Source organism: Cydia fagiglandana, chromosome 25 (assembly GCF_963556715.1).
Source record: "Cydia fagiglandana chromosome 25, ilCydFagi1.1, whole genome shotgun sequence".
NCBI classification, from domain to species: domain Eukaryota; kingdom Metazoa; phylum Arthropoda; class Insecta; order Lepidoptera; family Tortricidae; genus Cydia; species Cydia fagiglandana.
In genome coordinates this window covers 2,584,478-2,599,041 of record NC_085956.1, presented here as the reverse complement: position 1 = coordinate 2,599,041, position 14,564 = coordinate 2,584,478, and the positions used below count along the sequence as shown (strand labels likewise).

The 14,564-nt window shown below is 39.6% G+C and overlaps 1 protein-coding gene across 1 annotated transcript in view; it reads left to right on the top strand.

Moving 5' to 3' along the window:
• The first annotated feature begins 4,156 nt into the window (after positions 1 to 4,156).
• The window catches only part of LOC134676794 (uncharacterized), a 29,605-nt gene continuing 19,197 nt past the window's right edge, over positions 4,157 to 14,564 (top strand). The window contains exon 1 of the mRNA XM_063535175.1: positions 4,157 to 4,579. Within this exon, the coding sequence (XP_063391245.1) occupies positions 4,315 to 4,579 (265 nt within the window). The 5' untranslated portion in view covers positions 4,157 to 4,314. The remainder of the gene's footprint in view (positions 4,580 to 14,564) is intronic.

Below are 14,564 nucleotides of genomic sequence, written 5' to 3'. Positions count from 1 at the left end.
ATGCCAAAGCAAGTGCTACCATTTACCGTTCTCGTCGGTACGTTTCCTTGTGCATAATTGGTTCTGCCATCTTGTGGGCTACATCGGAAGCATTATACGACACATTTACGCCTCGCGCCAATAATCTGGCAGCTCCTATGCTGCCATCTATAGTTCATGCACGGGGCCTATACTCCAAATCAAAACATACTTGTAACCGTGCTTTTAACACTGAGGGATTGAAATATGTATACTTGTACAGATTGCTGCGATAACTTGTTCTTATCTGCGCTGGGGGCCTAGCCAAGTGCCAATCGTTTGCCCTAGGTACGACTATAAAACGCTGTCTCTCTAACGCACTAATATGTAAGAGCGATAAAGAGACAGAGCCTTTCCTTGACGTAACGCAAACGATTGGCACCTTGTCTAGGCACCCAGAGGGGCTACCGCGAAAACCGAAATTCGCAAATTGCGGGGATCTTTCTCTTTTACTCCAATGAAGGCGTAATAAGAGTGACAGAGAAAGATGCCCGCAATTTGCGAACTGAGATTTTCGCGGTTATAGCCCTGGTCAGAGCAAAATGTAATGTATCTAAAAGCAAGTAACTGTATATAGTCGCACCGACACACATGAGACGACGCCGGAGGACATCACATGATTGGTACTTCTATTATTATCAAAGAGTTTATATTATAGTGGATAAGTTGTTTTAATCTATTTGGTCAATAAAATGTTAAGTAACTCGACAAGAAACTCACGTAAGTAAGCCCAGTAACGGTAAAAACAGCAACACTCCTAACTGTACATCGGTGGACCTTATTACAAACGGCATAAGGTCCACCGATGTACAGTTAACAGTGTGGGCGATGGTACTAACAGATGATGCCAGTAGGTCGCATCCTGACATATTTACCGGTTTATATCCTTGTCGTTTAATTCATAGTGCTTATGCTGTTTTAATCTGTGTCGGTCAGTGTCTAAGCAAATAACAGTACTCGCGCCAGTACTCATGAGATGATGCCAGTCGGACACATCTTAAGATAATGGGCGTTTATTCCAAAGTGGCTAAGCTGTTTTAATCTGTGTCGGTCAGTGTCTAAGCAAATAACAGTACTCGCGCCGGTTCACATGAGATGATGCCAGTCCGACACATCTTAAGATAATGGTCGTTTATTCCAAAGTATAGTTCGTAGCATCGTAATTGAGCCCGGCGGCTAATCCTATTGTCTATTGTTAAGTAAAACCGCACGTGCTACTTACCTGCAAAAAAGGGTCATACTTATTCTATTTGGCACCTGATCGCGGGCTAGTCCAACGCTCAAAAAACCAGTGTAGTTGCGCTCTCCGATAACGCGCCTTTGTTACGCATCTCGATGACACATTTTAGACTAGTTCTGTAGCGTTCGACTCGCCGGCACTCAGTAACCGAAGTACGCAGGATTTTATGCAGCTGGTGGTGGCACGTGGAACGAGCGGTTTTACTTAACAATAGACAATAGGATTAGCTCGGGCTCTGTTTGAAACCTACGAACTATAGCTAAGCTGCGGGTCAGAGTTAAGCAAATAACAGTACACACACTGGTACACATGAGTTGATGCCAGTCGGACACATCTTAAGATATTGTGGTCGTTACTTTTAAAGTGGATAAGCTGTTTATCTGCGCTGGTCAGAGTAAAGTAATCAAGTAACTGTACTTACACCGGTATTATAATCGGTACCCGTACCATGAGTCACTGACTGTCAAAAGTGACATATACGCTAACGTATACGTAATTTACTGTCTATACGTCTCGCTCGCACTAATATACGAGTACGAGCGAGATGCATAGAAGAAAGTAAGTTGTTACGTTCTCGATAGAATTTATGTCAGTGCAAAACTGGTGGTAGCCACACCGTAATGGATTGTCGGTTACATTACGGGATATTGATGTCGGCGGCCGATCGTAAGATCAGGCAGATCGTAATGTTCCTGTGTATTGTTTTGAGGATAGTCACGTTAAACCAATATATAGGTAAGATAGGTTGCTTCAGATGCCCGAAGGGCAAACTGCCCAGAAATAGGCGGGGCTCCGTCGATTCAGGGAACGTTTCACGATATGCCTAGGAATTTCACGATATGCCTGATCTTACGATCGGCCGCCGACATTGATATCATCATGATAGATATGTATATAGATATGTAGATAAAGTAAGAACGCTTATCAAGAAGAATTTCGTACATTTACCCATCTGTTCCTATCGCTAATTGCAAGCGGGTAATTGTACCTATTGCTGTCCCGTCCAATATATTATATTGTCTGCAAAGAGAATATGTCGGCGATAGGCCCCGTGCATGAACTGAAGGGGGCAGCATAGGAGCCATAGAGCAACGCTAGCCAGCATTGCTCTATGGCTCCAAAGGGCATTTCTAGTATCTACCATGCATGCAGTTACAGCTTGGCAAAAAATAGTAGAAATTAAAAAGTGGCAACACTGTAGTGTCGTCCCTTTCAAACCAATATATATAAGAAAACGGGACGACACTACAATGTTGCCACTTTTAAATTTCTACTCTTTTTTGCCAAGCTGTAACCATCCCATCAGGCCAAAGTATAGAGGTACAATAATAAAGAGATGACACGGGGGAGGGCCCAAACGACCGAACGAGATGCACTTATAGAAATTTCAGTAGGAGTAGCAGAGAAAGCGGTATTATTGCTTGTCCTTGTGACAGTCTCACTTTTTGATTGTTGCCCACCAAAAATTTAGTATGGTTTATGGTGGGCAACAAATAACCCGACCGAATTACGTATATTGTTTTTGGTAAGGAATGTTGAAACGTGTTTTTAATATTTTCGCTTTGCGTATGTTTTGTCCCTCACGGAGGCACGCGTATAGCTCATCTATGTAATACTAGGTCTATGGGCCAAACAGATGTTTTTTTATTTTGTTGTAAGCAAAAATTTTCCTTCTGCAGTGTAAAACTTGACCTGAATTCCGGTAAGTCGGTTTACCACAGAATAAAAATAATGATTCAACCGCAAATTGGTCTTGCCCCTGAACTTTTCTTCTTAACAAAAAAAATGGTCAAAATGCTTATATCTTGTAGGTACTATTTTATACAATCTCGGTTTAAAGGATGACTCACACTAGTCCGGCCCGAGTCCGGGCCGAGGCGTCCGACATGTCATTTTCTATGACGGCTGATCGGTGATCATCACGGTGCTTTCCATAGAAAACGAAGCGCCGGAAGCTCCGGCCCGGGCCCGGCCCGGTCTAGCGTGAGTCATCCTTAAGGGATAACTCTACAATGGCAAGTGATCGTGACTCGTGTGACTACATTTGAAATTATAAATCTTTTTCTACTGACGGTTTTCTTGATAGGTACTATTGTAAGTTTACGGCGGATACTCTAGGTACTTTTTATTAGGGTTCCGTACCCAAAGGGTAAAACGGGACCCTATTACTAAGACTTCGCTGTCCGTCCGTCCGTCCGTCCGTCTGTCCGTCTGTCTGTCACCAGGCTGTATCTCACGAACCGTGATGCTAGCTAGACAGTTGAAATTTTCACAGATGATGTATTTCTGTTGCCGCTATAACAACAAATACTAAAAACAGAATAAAATAAAGATTTAAGTGGGGCTCCCATACAGCAAACGTGATTTTTGACCAAAGTTAAGCAACGTCGGGCGTGGTCAGTACTTGGATGGGTGACCGTTTTCTTTTTGCATTTTTTTCCGTTTTTTTTTTTGCTTTATGGTACGGAACCCTTCGTGCGCGAGTCCGACTCGCACTTGCCCGGTTTTTTTACACATAGTATCTTATACTAGAGAGTATATAGTGTATATGGAGTTATATGTATCTCTGCTTAAACGTACCGCATCAAACACAAATTCGAAGATATTCAGTTTCGAATCTCATGTGTAAGTGTAAATACGCTGATTACCAAATCGTTCACAAGTAGCGCACACGCATACATAAATAATTAATATGACGAAATACTTTCTTAAACAATACTTTTGAATATTCCACCGTAACTAAGTCGAACTTTCTACCTTAAATGTCAAATATACAATGCATTACCTACAATGTTATTGTGTTTACGTTGGTTTGCGCTTTTAAAACAAGTATACTGGCTGGCATGCCGTCAAAAAAAGCGAAAGTTGACTCGCCGATAGTCTATGCCTTGTGTAGCGGCCGGCGATCGGTGAAAGAAGAAATGGAACGCCATTTTGATTCTGCTGTCAGTTCGATTGCAACTTTTGGCGGGAAACGACGACTGTATATGTGTTTTATTAAAAATATATGCGTGCGTGAATAACTGAAGTGTATATTCGTAAAATAAAATAAAGAAATGGATTTAAGAGAGATTATCAAGTGGTTTATCCCGTGTTTTCACATTTTGCTAAAATTGGACGCCAGAATGACTCTTATTTGGGTATTATTATTTTGTAATCTATGTCCGGGTATTAGTGCTAGTGAATTAGATGAAAGTAGTCATTTAAATAACGCCAAAAAAGTAGTTAGTTACGAAAATAATTTTAAGTTAAACCAAAGTGAAGTATATGGGAGTAAATCGTTGGTTTCTGAGGAATTGAGGAATGAAGATACTTCACTGGGTAAGTGTTTTTGCCTTTGTGTTTTCATTTCCGGTTGCTTTTTACTGACTTGTTTCATTTCCGGTTTCTTTTTATTAAATTTTACTTTTAGTTGACGTTTTTAGTGTCCTGATATATTTAGGTTTGGATTCCGAAAAAAGCCGAGTCAGTAGAAAAATGCGCGAAATATTTGCCGCATTTTTCTACTGACAAGGTCGCTGTGAGGCATATTAATCCGACTAAAATGCCAATTTGATTTTATAAAACCGGACAAGTCCGAGTCGGACTCACCCACTGAGGGTTCCGTACTTTTTAGTATTTGTTGTTATAGCGACAACAGAAATACATCATCTGTGAAAATTTCAACTGCCTAGCTATCACGGTTCATGAGATACAGCGGTGACAGACAGACGGACAGCGGAGTCTTAGTAATACTAATAGGGTCCCGTTTTTTACCCTTTGGGTACGGAACCCTAAAAAAAAAAACTATTATGGTTTGATTTAGACTTTCCAAAGATATAAAAACACCCATCAAGATACGTTCCAATATTATATGATATGATACGACATGTAGAACAAACCATTTGCAAGGTGAAAAGTAAGACATATGATTGACAGATCGAGGTGTGGACAATCTTACTTACACATGTAAATCGACCTAGTCCCACAGTGAGCTCAATAAGGCTTGTGTTTAGGGTACTAGACGATCATATACAGTATATAGGTGCCTATATAATAGAAACATGTATAGAAAGATACTTATAGTTCGTTTTTTAGGGTTCCGTACCCAAAAGGTAAAACGGGACCCTATTACTAAGACTTCGCTGTCCGTCCGTCCGTCCGTTCGTCCGTCCGTCCGTCTGTCTGTCACCAGGCTGTATCTCACGAACCGTGATAGCTAGACAGTTGAAATTTTCACAGATGATGTATTTCTGTTGCCGCTATAACAACAAATACTAATAAAAACTTTTTACAAAAAAAAGAAAACCGACTTCAAAAAGGATGAAATAAAATATTATCCTTTTTATGTCTATGCGTTACCAACTGATATGTTTGAAGTCGGTGCCAACCCAACTTTTGAAGCATACCATGATTTTGGTGCGATTCAATAGGGATGTACGTTGGATTGCCTTACACGACGACAATGAACGTACTTTCTGTAGGTACAGTCGACGTTAAAAATATGTTTACACTTTTCGTCTTATTACAAAGGAGTAAGGTGCAAAAGTGTAAACATATCTTTGACGTCGACTGTACTTAAGAACACACGTCAGAACACATGATCAAACTTTCTTGGTACAGTCCGTACCATGTTTGTCGGCACGCAAGCGTGGGATTGGGACTGAGTTATTTCCCGTCCCTTATTCAGAGGACTACATTTCAAAATATAAAACAATTCAAGGAATTTACGTTCTTGCCAAATTTCACCTAAAGCGGTCCAGTTGTTTAGCCATGAAAAGGCGACAAAGAGGCAGACAGAATTACTTACACATTTATAATAGTTATTAGTACAGTTCTAATGGGATTTATAGTCATAAAGCTGATTATTTTTGACGGTTATTGTTACTACTTGGCTTGGCACCGACTTCAAACATATCAGTTGGTAACGCATAGACATAAAAAGGATAATATTTTATTTCATCCTTTTTGAAGTCGGTTTTCTTTTTTTTGTAAAAAGTTTTTATTTTTCCATTTTTAGTTTTAACGCAATGTTAAGAGCGCGACGCATTGAATGAAAAACAACATCATGATTAACACTAAATTCGTGTAGTACCTACTTTAATAAATATGTAATCAGGAATTTTCTCGAGTCCGTCTGGGAAATTATAATTACTGTCACTACACTAAATTCATCCTCCGCCCCGCCACTGACCCAATCCCTCTACCCCCCGATCACTCTACCTCACAGCGCATCAACCCCTGATCCATGAACCCCTCGACCCTGAATCAGCAGCCCTTCAACCGTCATTCCTTAACTCCTAACCCCAACCCCCGATCAATAGCCTTACCAGCTTACCAAGAGTTTGACATTGATTTATTCGCTAGCGTGTGTGTAACTTACTTTCTTTGCATCTCGCTCTAACTGGCATATTAGTGCGAGCGAGATGCATAAAAAGTAAGTTATGAAGACGTTAGCGTCGCTAACTTAGCGAATATGTCAATGTAAAACTCGTGGTAAGGCTACACTTGCACTACATCAAATTGGCGGTGTTCGGAAGCAAATGCTCGAGTTACTTTAGAAAACACCGAAATCACTTTACACGTGCCTTTAAAAACTGAGGAGTTCCCTCAATTCCTCATGGATTCCATCATCAGACCAGAACCAAAAATAATACGGAGACACCTTGGAGGTAACTCCTTCCAAACAAAAAAAGAATTACTCAAATCGGATCACAGGTGCCGGAGTAAGCGCCGAACATACTACATTTAAAAAATCATCATCATTATCATCAAAACAATCATCATCATCAGGTCTACTTCATCAAAGTGGTGGTTTTCGGGAGAAAATGCTCGAGTTGCTTAAGAAAACACCCAAATCACCATGTATGTGCCTTTAAAAATTGAGGAGTTCCCTCAATTCCTCATGGATCCCATCATCAGAACAGAACCAAATTAAAATGGGACCAACTCGGAGGTAGCTCCTTTCAAACAAAAAAAGAATTACTCAAATCGGACTACGGATATCGGAGTAATCGGTGAACGTACATAGAAAAAAAAAAAAAAAAAATAGCCACAACCGAATACAGAACCTCCTCCTTCTATGAAATGGAAGTCGGTTAAAAACAGAATAAAATAAAGATTTACATGGGGCTCCCATACAACAAACGTGATTTTTGACCAAAGTTAAGCAACGTCGGGAGTGGTCAGTACTTGGATGGGTGGCCGTTTTTTTTTTGCTTTTTTTTGTTTTTTTTTTTGCATTATGGTACGGAACCCTTCGTGCGCGAGTCCGACTCGCACTTGGCCGGTTTTTAGCATTAGAAAGAACTTGAAAGAAGGTAAGCGATCTTGACATGTCTTTTAATTGAAAAACGCTTCTTAAATATCAATAACTATTACTTATGAAAACAGGAGAATATAAATGATTAGAGATGCACCGGATATCCGGTTACTATCCGGTATCCGGCCTATCCGGCCAATATTATACTATCCGGCCGGATACCGGATAGTGACCTACTATCCGGCCGGATACCGGATAGTAACATTGCTTGATTTCGGAGTAAACAAATTGGATTTAAGAAACAGACACGGTCATAAACGTACTTGTTTATTATTTTAAAACAATATAATAATTCCATTGACTTGCACGCGCACTTATTTCGAACCTAGAAATGAGTCCGCGCGAACGTTCACTAGGAAACAGGTCAAACCTGCAGAATGCGCACCTGAAAAACCGAAATGTAGGTATAGTTCCGCTGGCCGAATATCTGGCGGCCGGATACCGGATATTCGGCTGAATGTCAGGCCGAATATCCGGTATCCGGTATCCGGCCAAACAACTATCCGTTGCATCTCTATAAATGATCGTAGTAGATTCATGATTGTTACATATAGTTGGTCAAGCAGATTTTGTCAGTAGAAAAAGGCGGTAAATTTGAAAAATGTAGGCGCGAAGGGATATCGTCTCATAGAAAATTTGAATTTCGCGCCTTTTTTAACTGACAAGATTTGCTTGACCATCTATATTTACTGTAACTTATGTTTAAAATGTGTTTTTCAATTAAAAGACACATCAAGATTGTTTACCTTATTTCTAATGCTAAAAAAACGAACTATAAGTACGTTGTGAGTGTCCATGGGCGACTGTAATCGCTTACGATCAGGCGATTCGTCTGCCCGTTTGCCTCCTATATGTATCGTAAAAAAAGTTACTAACTTAAGTACCTACCTTATTAAAATGTGCAAAAATGTGATCTAAACATCAATAATATCTGACTTCAAAGTTCAATGGCCCTTGTTGCACTTGACTTGTGGCTCTCCCTCCTATGTACCTTTCATACATTTCTCAGGTAAAATTGGGCTGAAAAAAAAACAACGGGTTGCACTCCGGGAGTGCCGAAAAAACTCAATGACATAACAGAGTTTCGATCAGGTCACGTGTCCGTCTTAAGAATTTTCAATCTGTGGAATCTGTCAGTCACGTGACCTGTCGCGAGTTCAACATTTTTTCCCCATCACAAAAAGTGCACAGCGCCGCTAAAGAAGTTTTCACTTCAAAAATTTGTGCTAAATCTTTAAAATTTATTGAAAGATTCTAAATTGAATTGCCAAAAATTTATACTGCTTGTGTTTTTTCCGTGATTTTTGGGCCAATAGTGTCATGGAAAACCACAAAACTTTTCCTGTTTGTCTTGAAAAAGTTCGATGTTGAAACCCCAAACCACAATGCGTAAAATCCGTTTAACCTCTTAAGCCCCGATGTCCATTTAAAAGGACAAACACTAAAAAACTAATTTTTTAACGGAATTAAAAATGGTTCCTAATTCAAAACTTACTAAGGGCTATATTGGTGTTGGTTTTTTTTCATCAAACTTTTATAAAGTTTGGTAAGTTTGTAGAGCTCATTCTTGGTAAACATAGGGACAAAAAATGTATGTAATTTTCGTTATTAGTTCCCACTAATAACGAAAATTACATACATTTTCTATATCAAATTCGATAAAATTTGTCCAAATTCTGGAAAGAATTTTATCGAAATCTGACAAAAAAAAACAACGACCCTGGGATTTCGAAGATTAAATAGAAAACTGCCTATTACATAAATCACTACAACGGTAAATAATCGAATTACTTAAGTAAGATGGAAAGCGTAATTATCACTCATCTTACTTGGAAGTCTTGGAACACGCTTCTATCGGCAATTACAAATTTGAACGTTATTATTAAGGTAATTAAGTCCGATTTACATTGTAAGTTAAGATCGCGTGATGAGCCTATAGACGAGCGCTTTCATTTTTTTAGTGTTATTGACCAAGGCTCATTCGTTCGGTCATAGACAATGAGGAAAAAATGGTGGTCATTGCCTTTAAGCATGGTCTAAGTTATTTATAATTAGGTAGCTAATAATGTCAACTAACAATAATTAATGGAGACAACACAATACGATTGTAAACCTGTCTTATGACATCAGGAAAACAATTTCACTTGGTGTTACAGAGTTTAACCAAGTAGACTCGTTACTTCCGTATATTCATAGATAATATATAACTCCGTATAAGATAAATAAAGTCTAAGAAAAAAACGTGCCTCGGAAATCAAGAAAAAGTCATTCTCGAATAGATGGCGCACACACCTTTGGCCTATTCTCGGCTAGATGGCGTTGACGATACCGTTTCATATTTAACAATTTTAACACATATCAGTGAAAGAACATGGGTCAGCATGGAACAATAAAAATTAAAAATCATTTATCCGTAAACATATTTTGATTAATTTAGGTACTTATACATTTTCAATTTTATTTTAAGTTATAATCGTGTGTCGATAGATGGCAGTAAATATACCGTGACTACAAAATTTACTTTGGCAATAGCCCTCTATACTATCTATTCTCTTTGGTATATAGGATAGGACAGTGTGAAAACGCACTACAAGAGATTGTAGAGGGCGCCACTTCCTAACTCCTCCACGTAACTGTTACATTTTTTAAGTAAAATGCTTAAACATGGCAACAATGTTTTAGGTAGAGTTAGACCAAGTTTGCAGCGATTTTGATAGCCCACGCAGTGCAAATGTTAATTTAAACATCAAACTTCTATGAAATGATGACGTATGAACACCTGCACTGCGTGAGCTATCAAAATCGATGCAGACTTTTCTTGGTCTACCTCTATGATTTTTTTTTAATCCATTTTATTAAATTCTACTATTTTATGTCGCACTATATAATACATACATCAAGAAAAACGCCATCTTTGAAACTTTATTTCTTACTTATGATTAGAGATGCACCGGATATGCGGTTACTATACGGTATCCGGCCTGACCGGCCCTTATTTTAATATCCGGCTGGTTACCGGATAGCGACCTAATATCCGTCCGGATACCGAATAGTAATAACTTTGCTTAAGAGTAAACAAATTGGATTTAAGAAACAGTCACGGTCATAATCGTACTATTTTATTATTTTAAAACAATTTAAACATTCCACTCACTTGCACGCGCACTCATTTCGAACCTAAAAATGAGTCCGCGCGAACGTTCACTACGAAACAGGTCAAAATCTGCACAATGCGCACATGAAAAACCGAAATGTAGGTATAGTTCCACCGGCCGAATGACCCGACCCGCCGAATACCGAATATTCGGCCGATGGTCAGGCCGAACATCCGTATTCGGCGGCCGGATACCGGATATTCAGATACCGATGGTCAGGCCGAACATCCGGTATCCGGTATCCGGTCAAACAACTATACGTTGCATCTCTACTTATGTTTCTTATGAATAAGTAAATCAAATAAAGCCAAGGTGTTCGACATAATTGTACAGTCAATATTTATCAAGTTTCGGAGGTTGGTCGAGATGGAGGTTAAGATTGTTGACGAATTTACAAAACTTATGCATAATATATAATATTATAAGAGCATCCGGTGACACTTGAACTACCGGTCACACTTTAAATTCATAAGGTCATGTGGGGTAATATTAAAATTTAAGGATTTACCAGAGTTTGAAGTTAAGCGACACAATTTCATTCGATAGCGTGACGTGCCACATACGCGTTTGCGTTAAGTATGGTTAAGTGTCATTATGTATGGGATTTTGAATCACCACTAGGCTCACTCTGTATCTTTAGGTATTTAAATAAAAGTAAACAAAATCTACCCTCAAATGGTTCCTTAAGCCAGTTGATGAAAAGTTACAATCAAATAATAGGTAATGTAGGTTAAAGTCAGGTCGTTCAGTGACTGATCCAGGCGATTTTGTATTTAGTCGGTTAACCAATAAATGTTATAACTACCCGAAAATTTACAAATTGTTTGTTAACGTTTATTTAAATACCTAAAGATACTATTTCATAGTATTTCATAGTCATAATATCCACATTATGCCGGATTAGCGACAAAGGAGTATTAACTACGCCATTAAATTATATAATTCTCCGTACTATAACATTAAACATTACATTATTAGCAATTTAAAATAGGCCTATTAGCGTTAAAGTGACTAATTAACTAATTATATATTATTTTTAATGTCATTATTGCATAATGCGTAGACTCGTGAGATTTGTACCTACCGTTTTTAGGGTTCCGTATCTAAAGGGTACAAATGGGACCCTATTACTAAGACTCCACTGTCTCCACTGTCCGTCTGTCTGACTGTGTTTCACCAGGCTGTATCTCATGAACCGTGATAGGCAGTTGAAATTTTCACAGATGATATATTTCTGTTGCTGAGCTGCTATATAATTTGATATTTACCTAGTCGCTTTTTGGTGAAGGAAAACATCGTGAGGAAACCGATTATTCCCGTAAGAGCCTAGTTTACCCTCTGGGTTGGAAGGTCAGATGGCAGTCGTTTTCGTAAAAACTAGTACCTACGCTAATTCTTCCGTCGCTCCCATGAGCCGTGGCAAAATGCCGGGACAATGCGAAGTAGATGATGATGATGAGTTTATCTCTTAAATTTAATAGGCAGTCTCGATTTTGCACATGACTGCACATATCAAACTATCTAGTCACATAGCCGATAGCGAGAAAGTTCACCGGCCCAAATGAGACCGGTTTGTGGACCGGGTGCTGTTTGGTGAATCGAGTGAATGGGTGAATGGGTGAAGGTTACGCGGGAATTGGGGCTGTACTGTAATATGTAATGGGTTATTATTTCAAGGGGTTCAATTGTGCTCAGACTCAAATTTTCAATTATAATATTTAAAAAAATACAGTTTTTTTAAAGTCTGTTAGGATGTTATCACTTAAACTTGGTGAATAAATTTTATTCTAATTTATCTTTCGTTTTAGCAAAAATAAGCTTTATTGATCTCTGATAGTATTAAGTATCCACCTTATCCTTATCCTTTATAGTATTAAGTACCTATGTTCAGTATTATTTTTATTAGTGCATACGTACTTAATATACATACTTAAAAAAACATAATTAAATAACTAACCTACAAAACTTAAACTATATCTAAAAATAAATAAAACTAAACTTAAAATAAATGATTATAAAATATCCACCTGCGGCATGGTGCCGTAGATGCTGGCAGCATTTCCTCGCTGTATCGCAATACTTATTCTTTGCGCGAGGAAGCTGCCAGATCTACGGTCACCAGTGGCGTCAGCTAATCTTTTTGATAAGTCCTTAAAAAGGCTAGACGCGTTCGGACCCCACGGGCCAAGGGTCTCGACACCAAAAGGTACGAAATTGTATTCGGGGCCGAGACCCCTATATTTGGTCTTTTTTAATTTTTCGGCCGCCTCTGCTGCCGCGCCGGCTTTTCCAGTAGTGCCGTGGAGATGAGACGGGGCTAGGGTGTCCACACAGGTGGCGTCCCACACCAGCACCCGACCCATCTTCCACGGAATTAGTGACATTCCGTCTGGCCTCTTACCATCGTCTCGTATAATACCAGGAGGCTCGAGAAGAGCCGGTACGTTGATGCTGGTAAGAGACCGGCGGAGAATATCGTTAAGCGCGGCGTGTCTAGAAAAGCGGCCGGCGCTCTTTTGGCAGGAGAGCCCGTGGTGTCCGAAGGCGTCGACGTCAGTGCCGCAGGGGCACCTATGTGGAGCACAGACCCGGACGCCGAGTCGCAGGCAGGCCGCAACGCGCAGAGTGTGCGGCTCCAGGAAAGTGCCGGTATGCGCCGACGGGAAGGCGTGCAGCCAGGCACCGGACTCCCTGGAACCGGCTGCTAGCAGTCTGGCGCGTGCAGAACCTGTACTGCGGCTTAAAAGACAGTCATAAGTAATTTTGCATTGTATGTCGTCCCAGGCCCTTTGCGAATTTAGATTTTCGGGAAAATCCTTACCCGGGCAGGCGATGGACCAGGCGTTTTTAGACTCCGTTAAGCCAGTAATCTCATAGTTTGGAGGACAGGACCTCAGGATTTTACCTATGAGAGTTGCTGAACTATGAACGGAAGATAAAAACGCCGGTGTAGACACACTTGAAATTTTGCGGATCCCTAACCCACCGTGGCGAATGGGAAGGGATGCCTGGGTCCAAGACTCTTCGCTGAACTGCAGATTCAAAATTGATTCCAAATTAGTTTTTATCAAGTCGTCCAAAGGAGTTAATAAATTTTGAAATTTTGTAAAAGGGCAGCAGCGAAGTACATACATTAATTTTGGTACAAAAAGGCAGAATTTGATAATAGTTAAAGCGAAATGCGGACTAATTTCGAGAAGACGACTTTCATAAGTTTCAAATTTAGAGGTAGTATCGCATGTGAATTTTGAGTAGGATTCTTCAAAGATAGGAGACCCAAGGAGGCAGAGAGAGTCTTTGTCTATTGTTTTAATGTTAGGTGTAAGAACATCAAATTTTGGTTTTATACCCGAAAAATTTAAAGAGGTATTGTTAATAAAAAGTTCACACTTGCTATAGTTCAATTCTAGACCAATTGTTTCAAATTTTGATTTTATAGTTGAGAGATCTGACAGTACTGATTCGATGTCGCCTCCCAGGGTTCCGTCGTCTAAGTACCAGACGTTAAATTTTGATTTTAAATTTTGAATAATTGGGTTAATTGCCAAACTGAATATTGCCGGCCCGAGAGGATCACCTTGCTGACAACCGACTTCAGAAGATAAAACATTTTCATGGTATATCAAATTTGTAGGGTCAGCATAACAATGCAGGAGATAGTTGTAGATTTCGGGAATATTGTTCTTTATTTCAGTCAGCAAGGTGTCCCTGTTTACTGAGTTAAAGGCGTTCCGAACATCAATTTTGACCAGCACATCACAGGGTGAATTTGAGAGGTAAGTACGTAAGGCATGGACGGCTGCCTCACAACCTCCTTTTATACCGAAACCGAGCTGAACAGGTTCGAAAA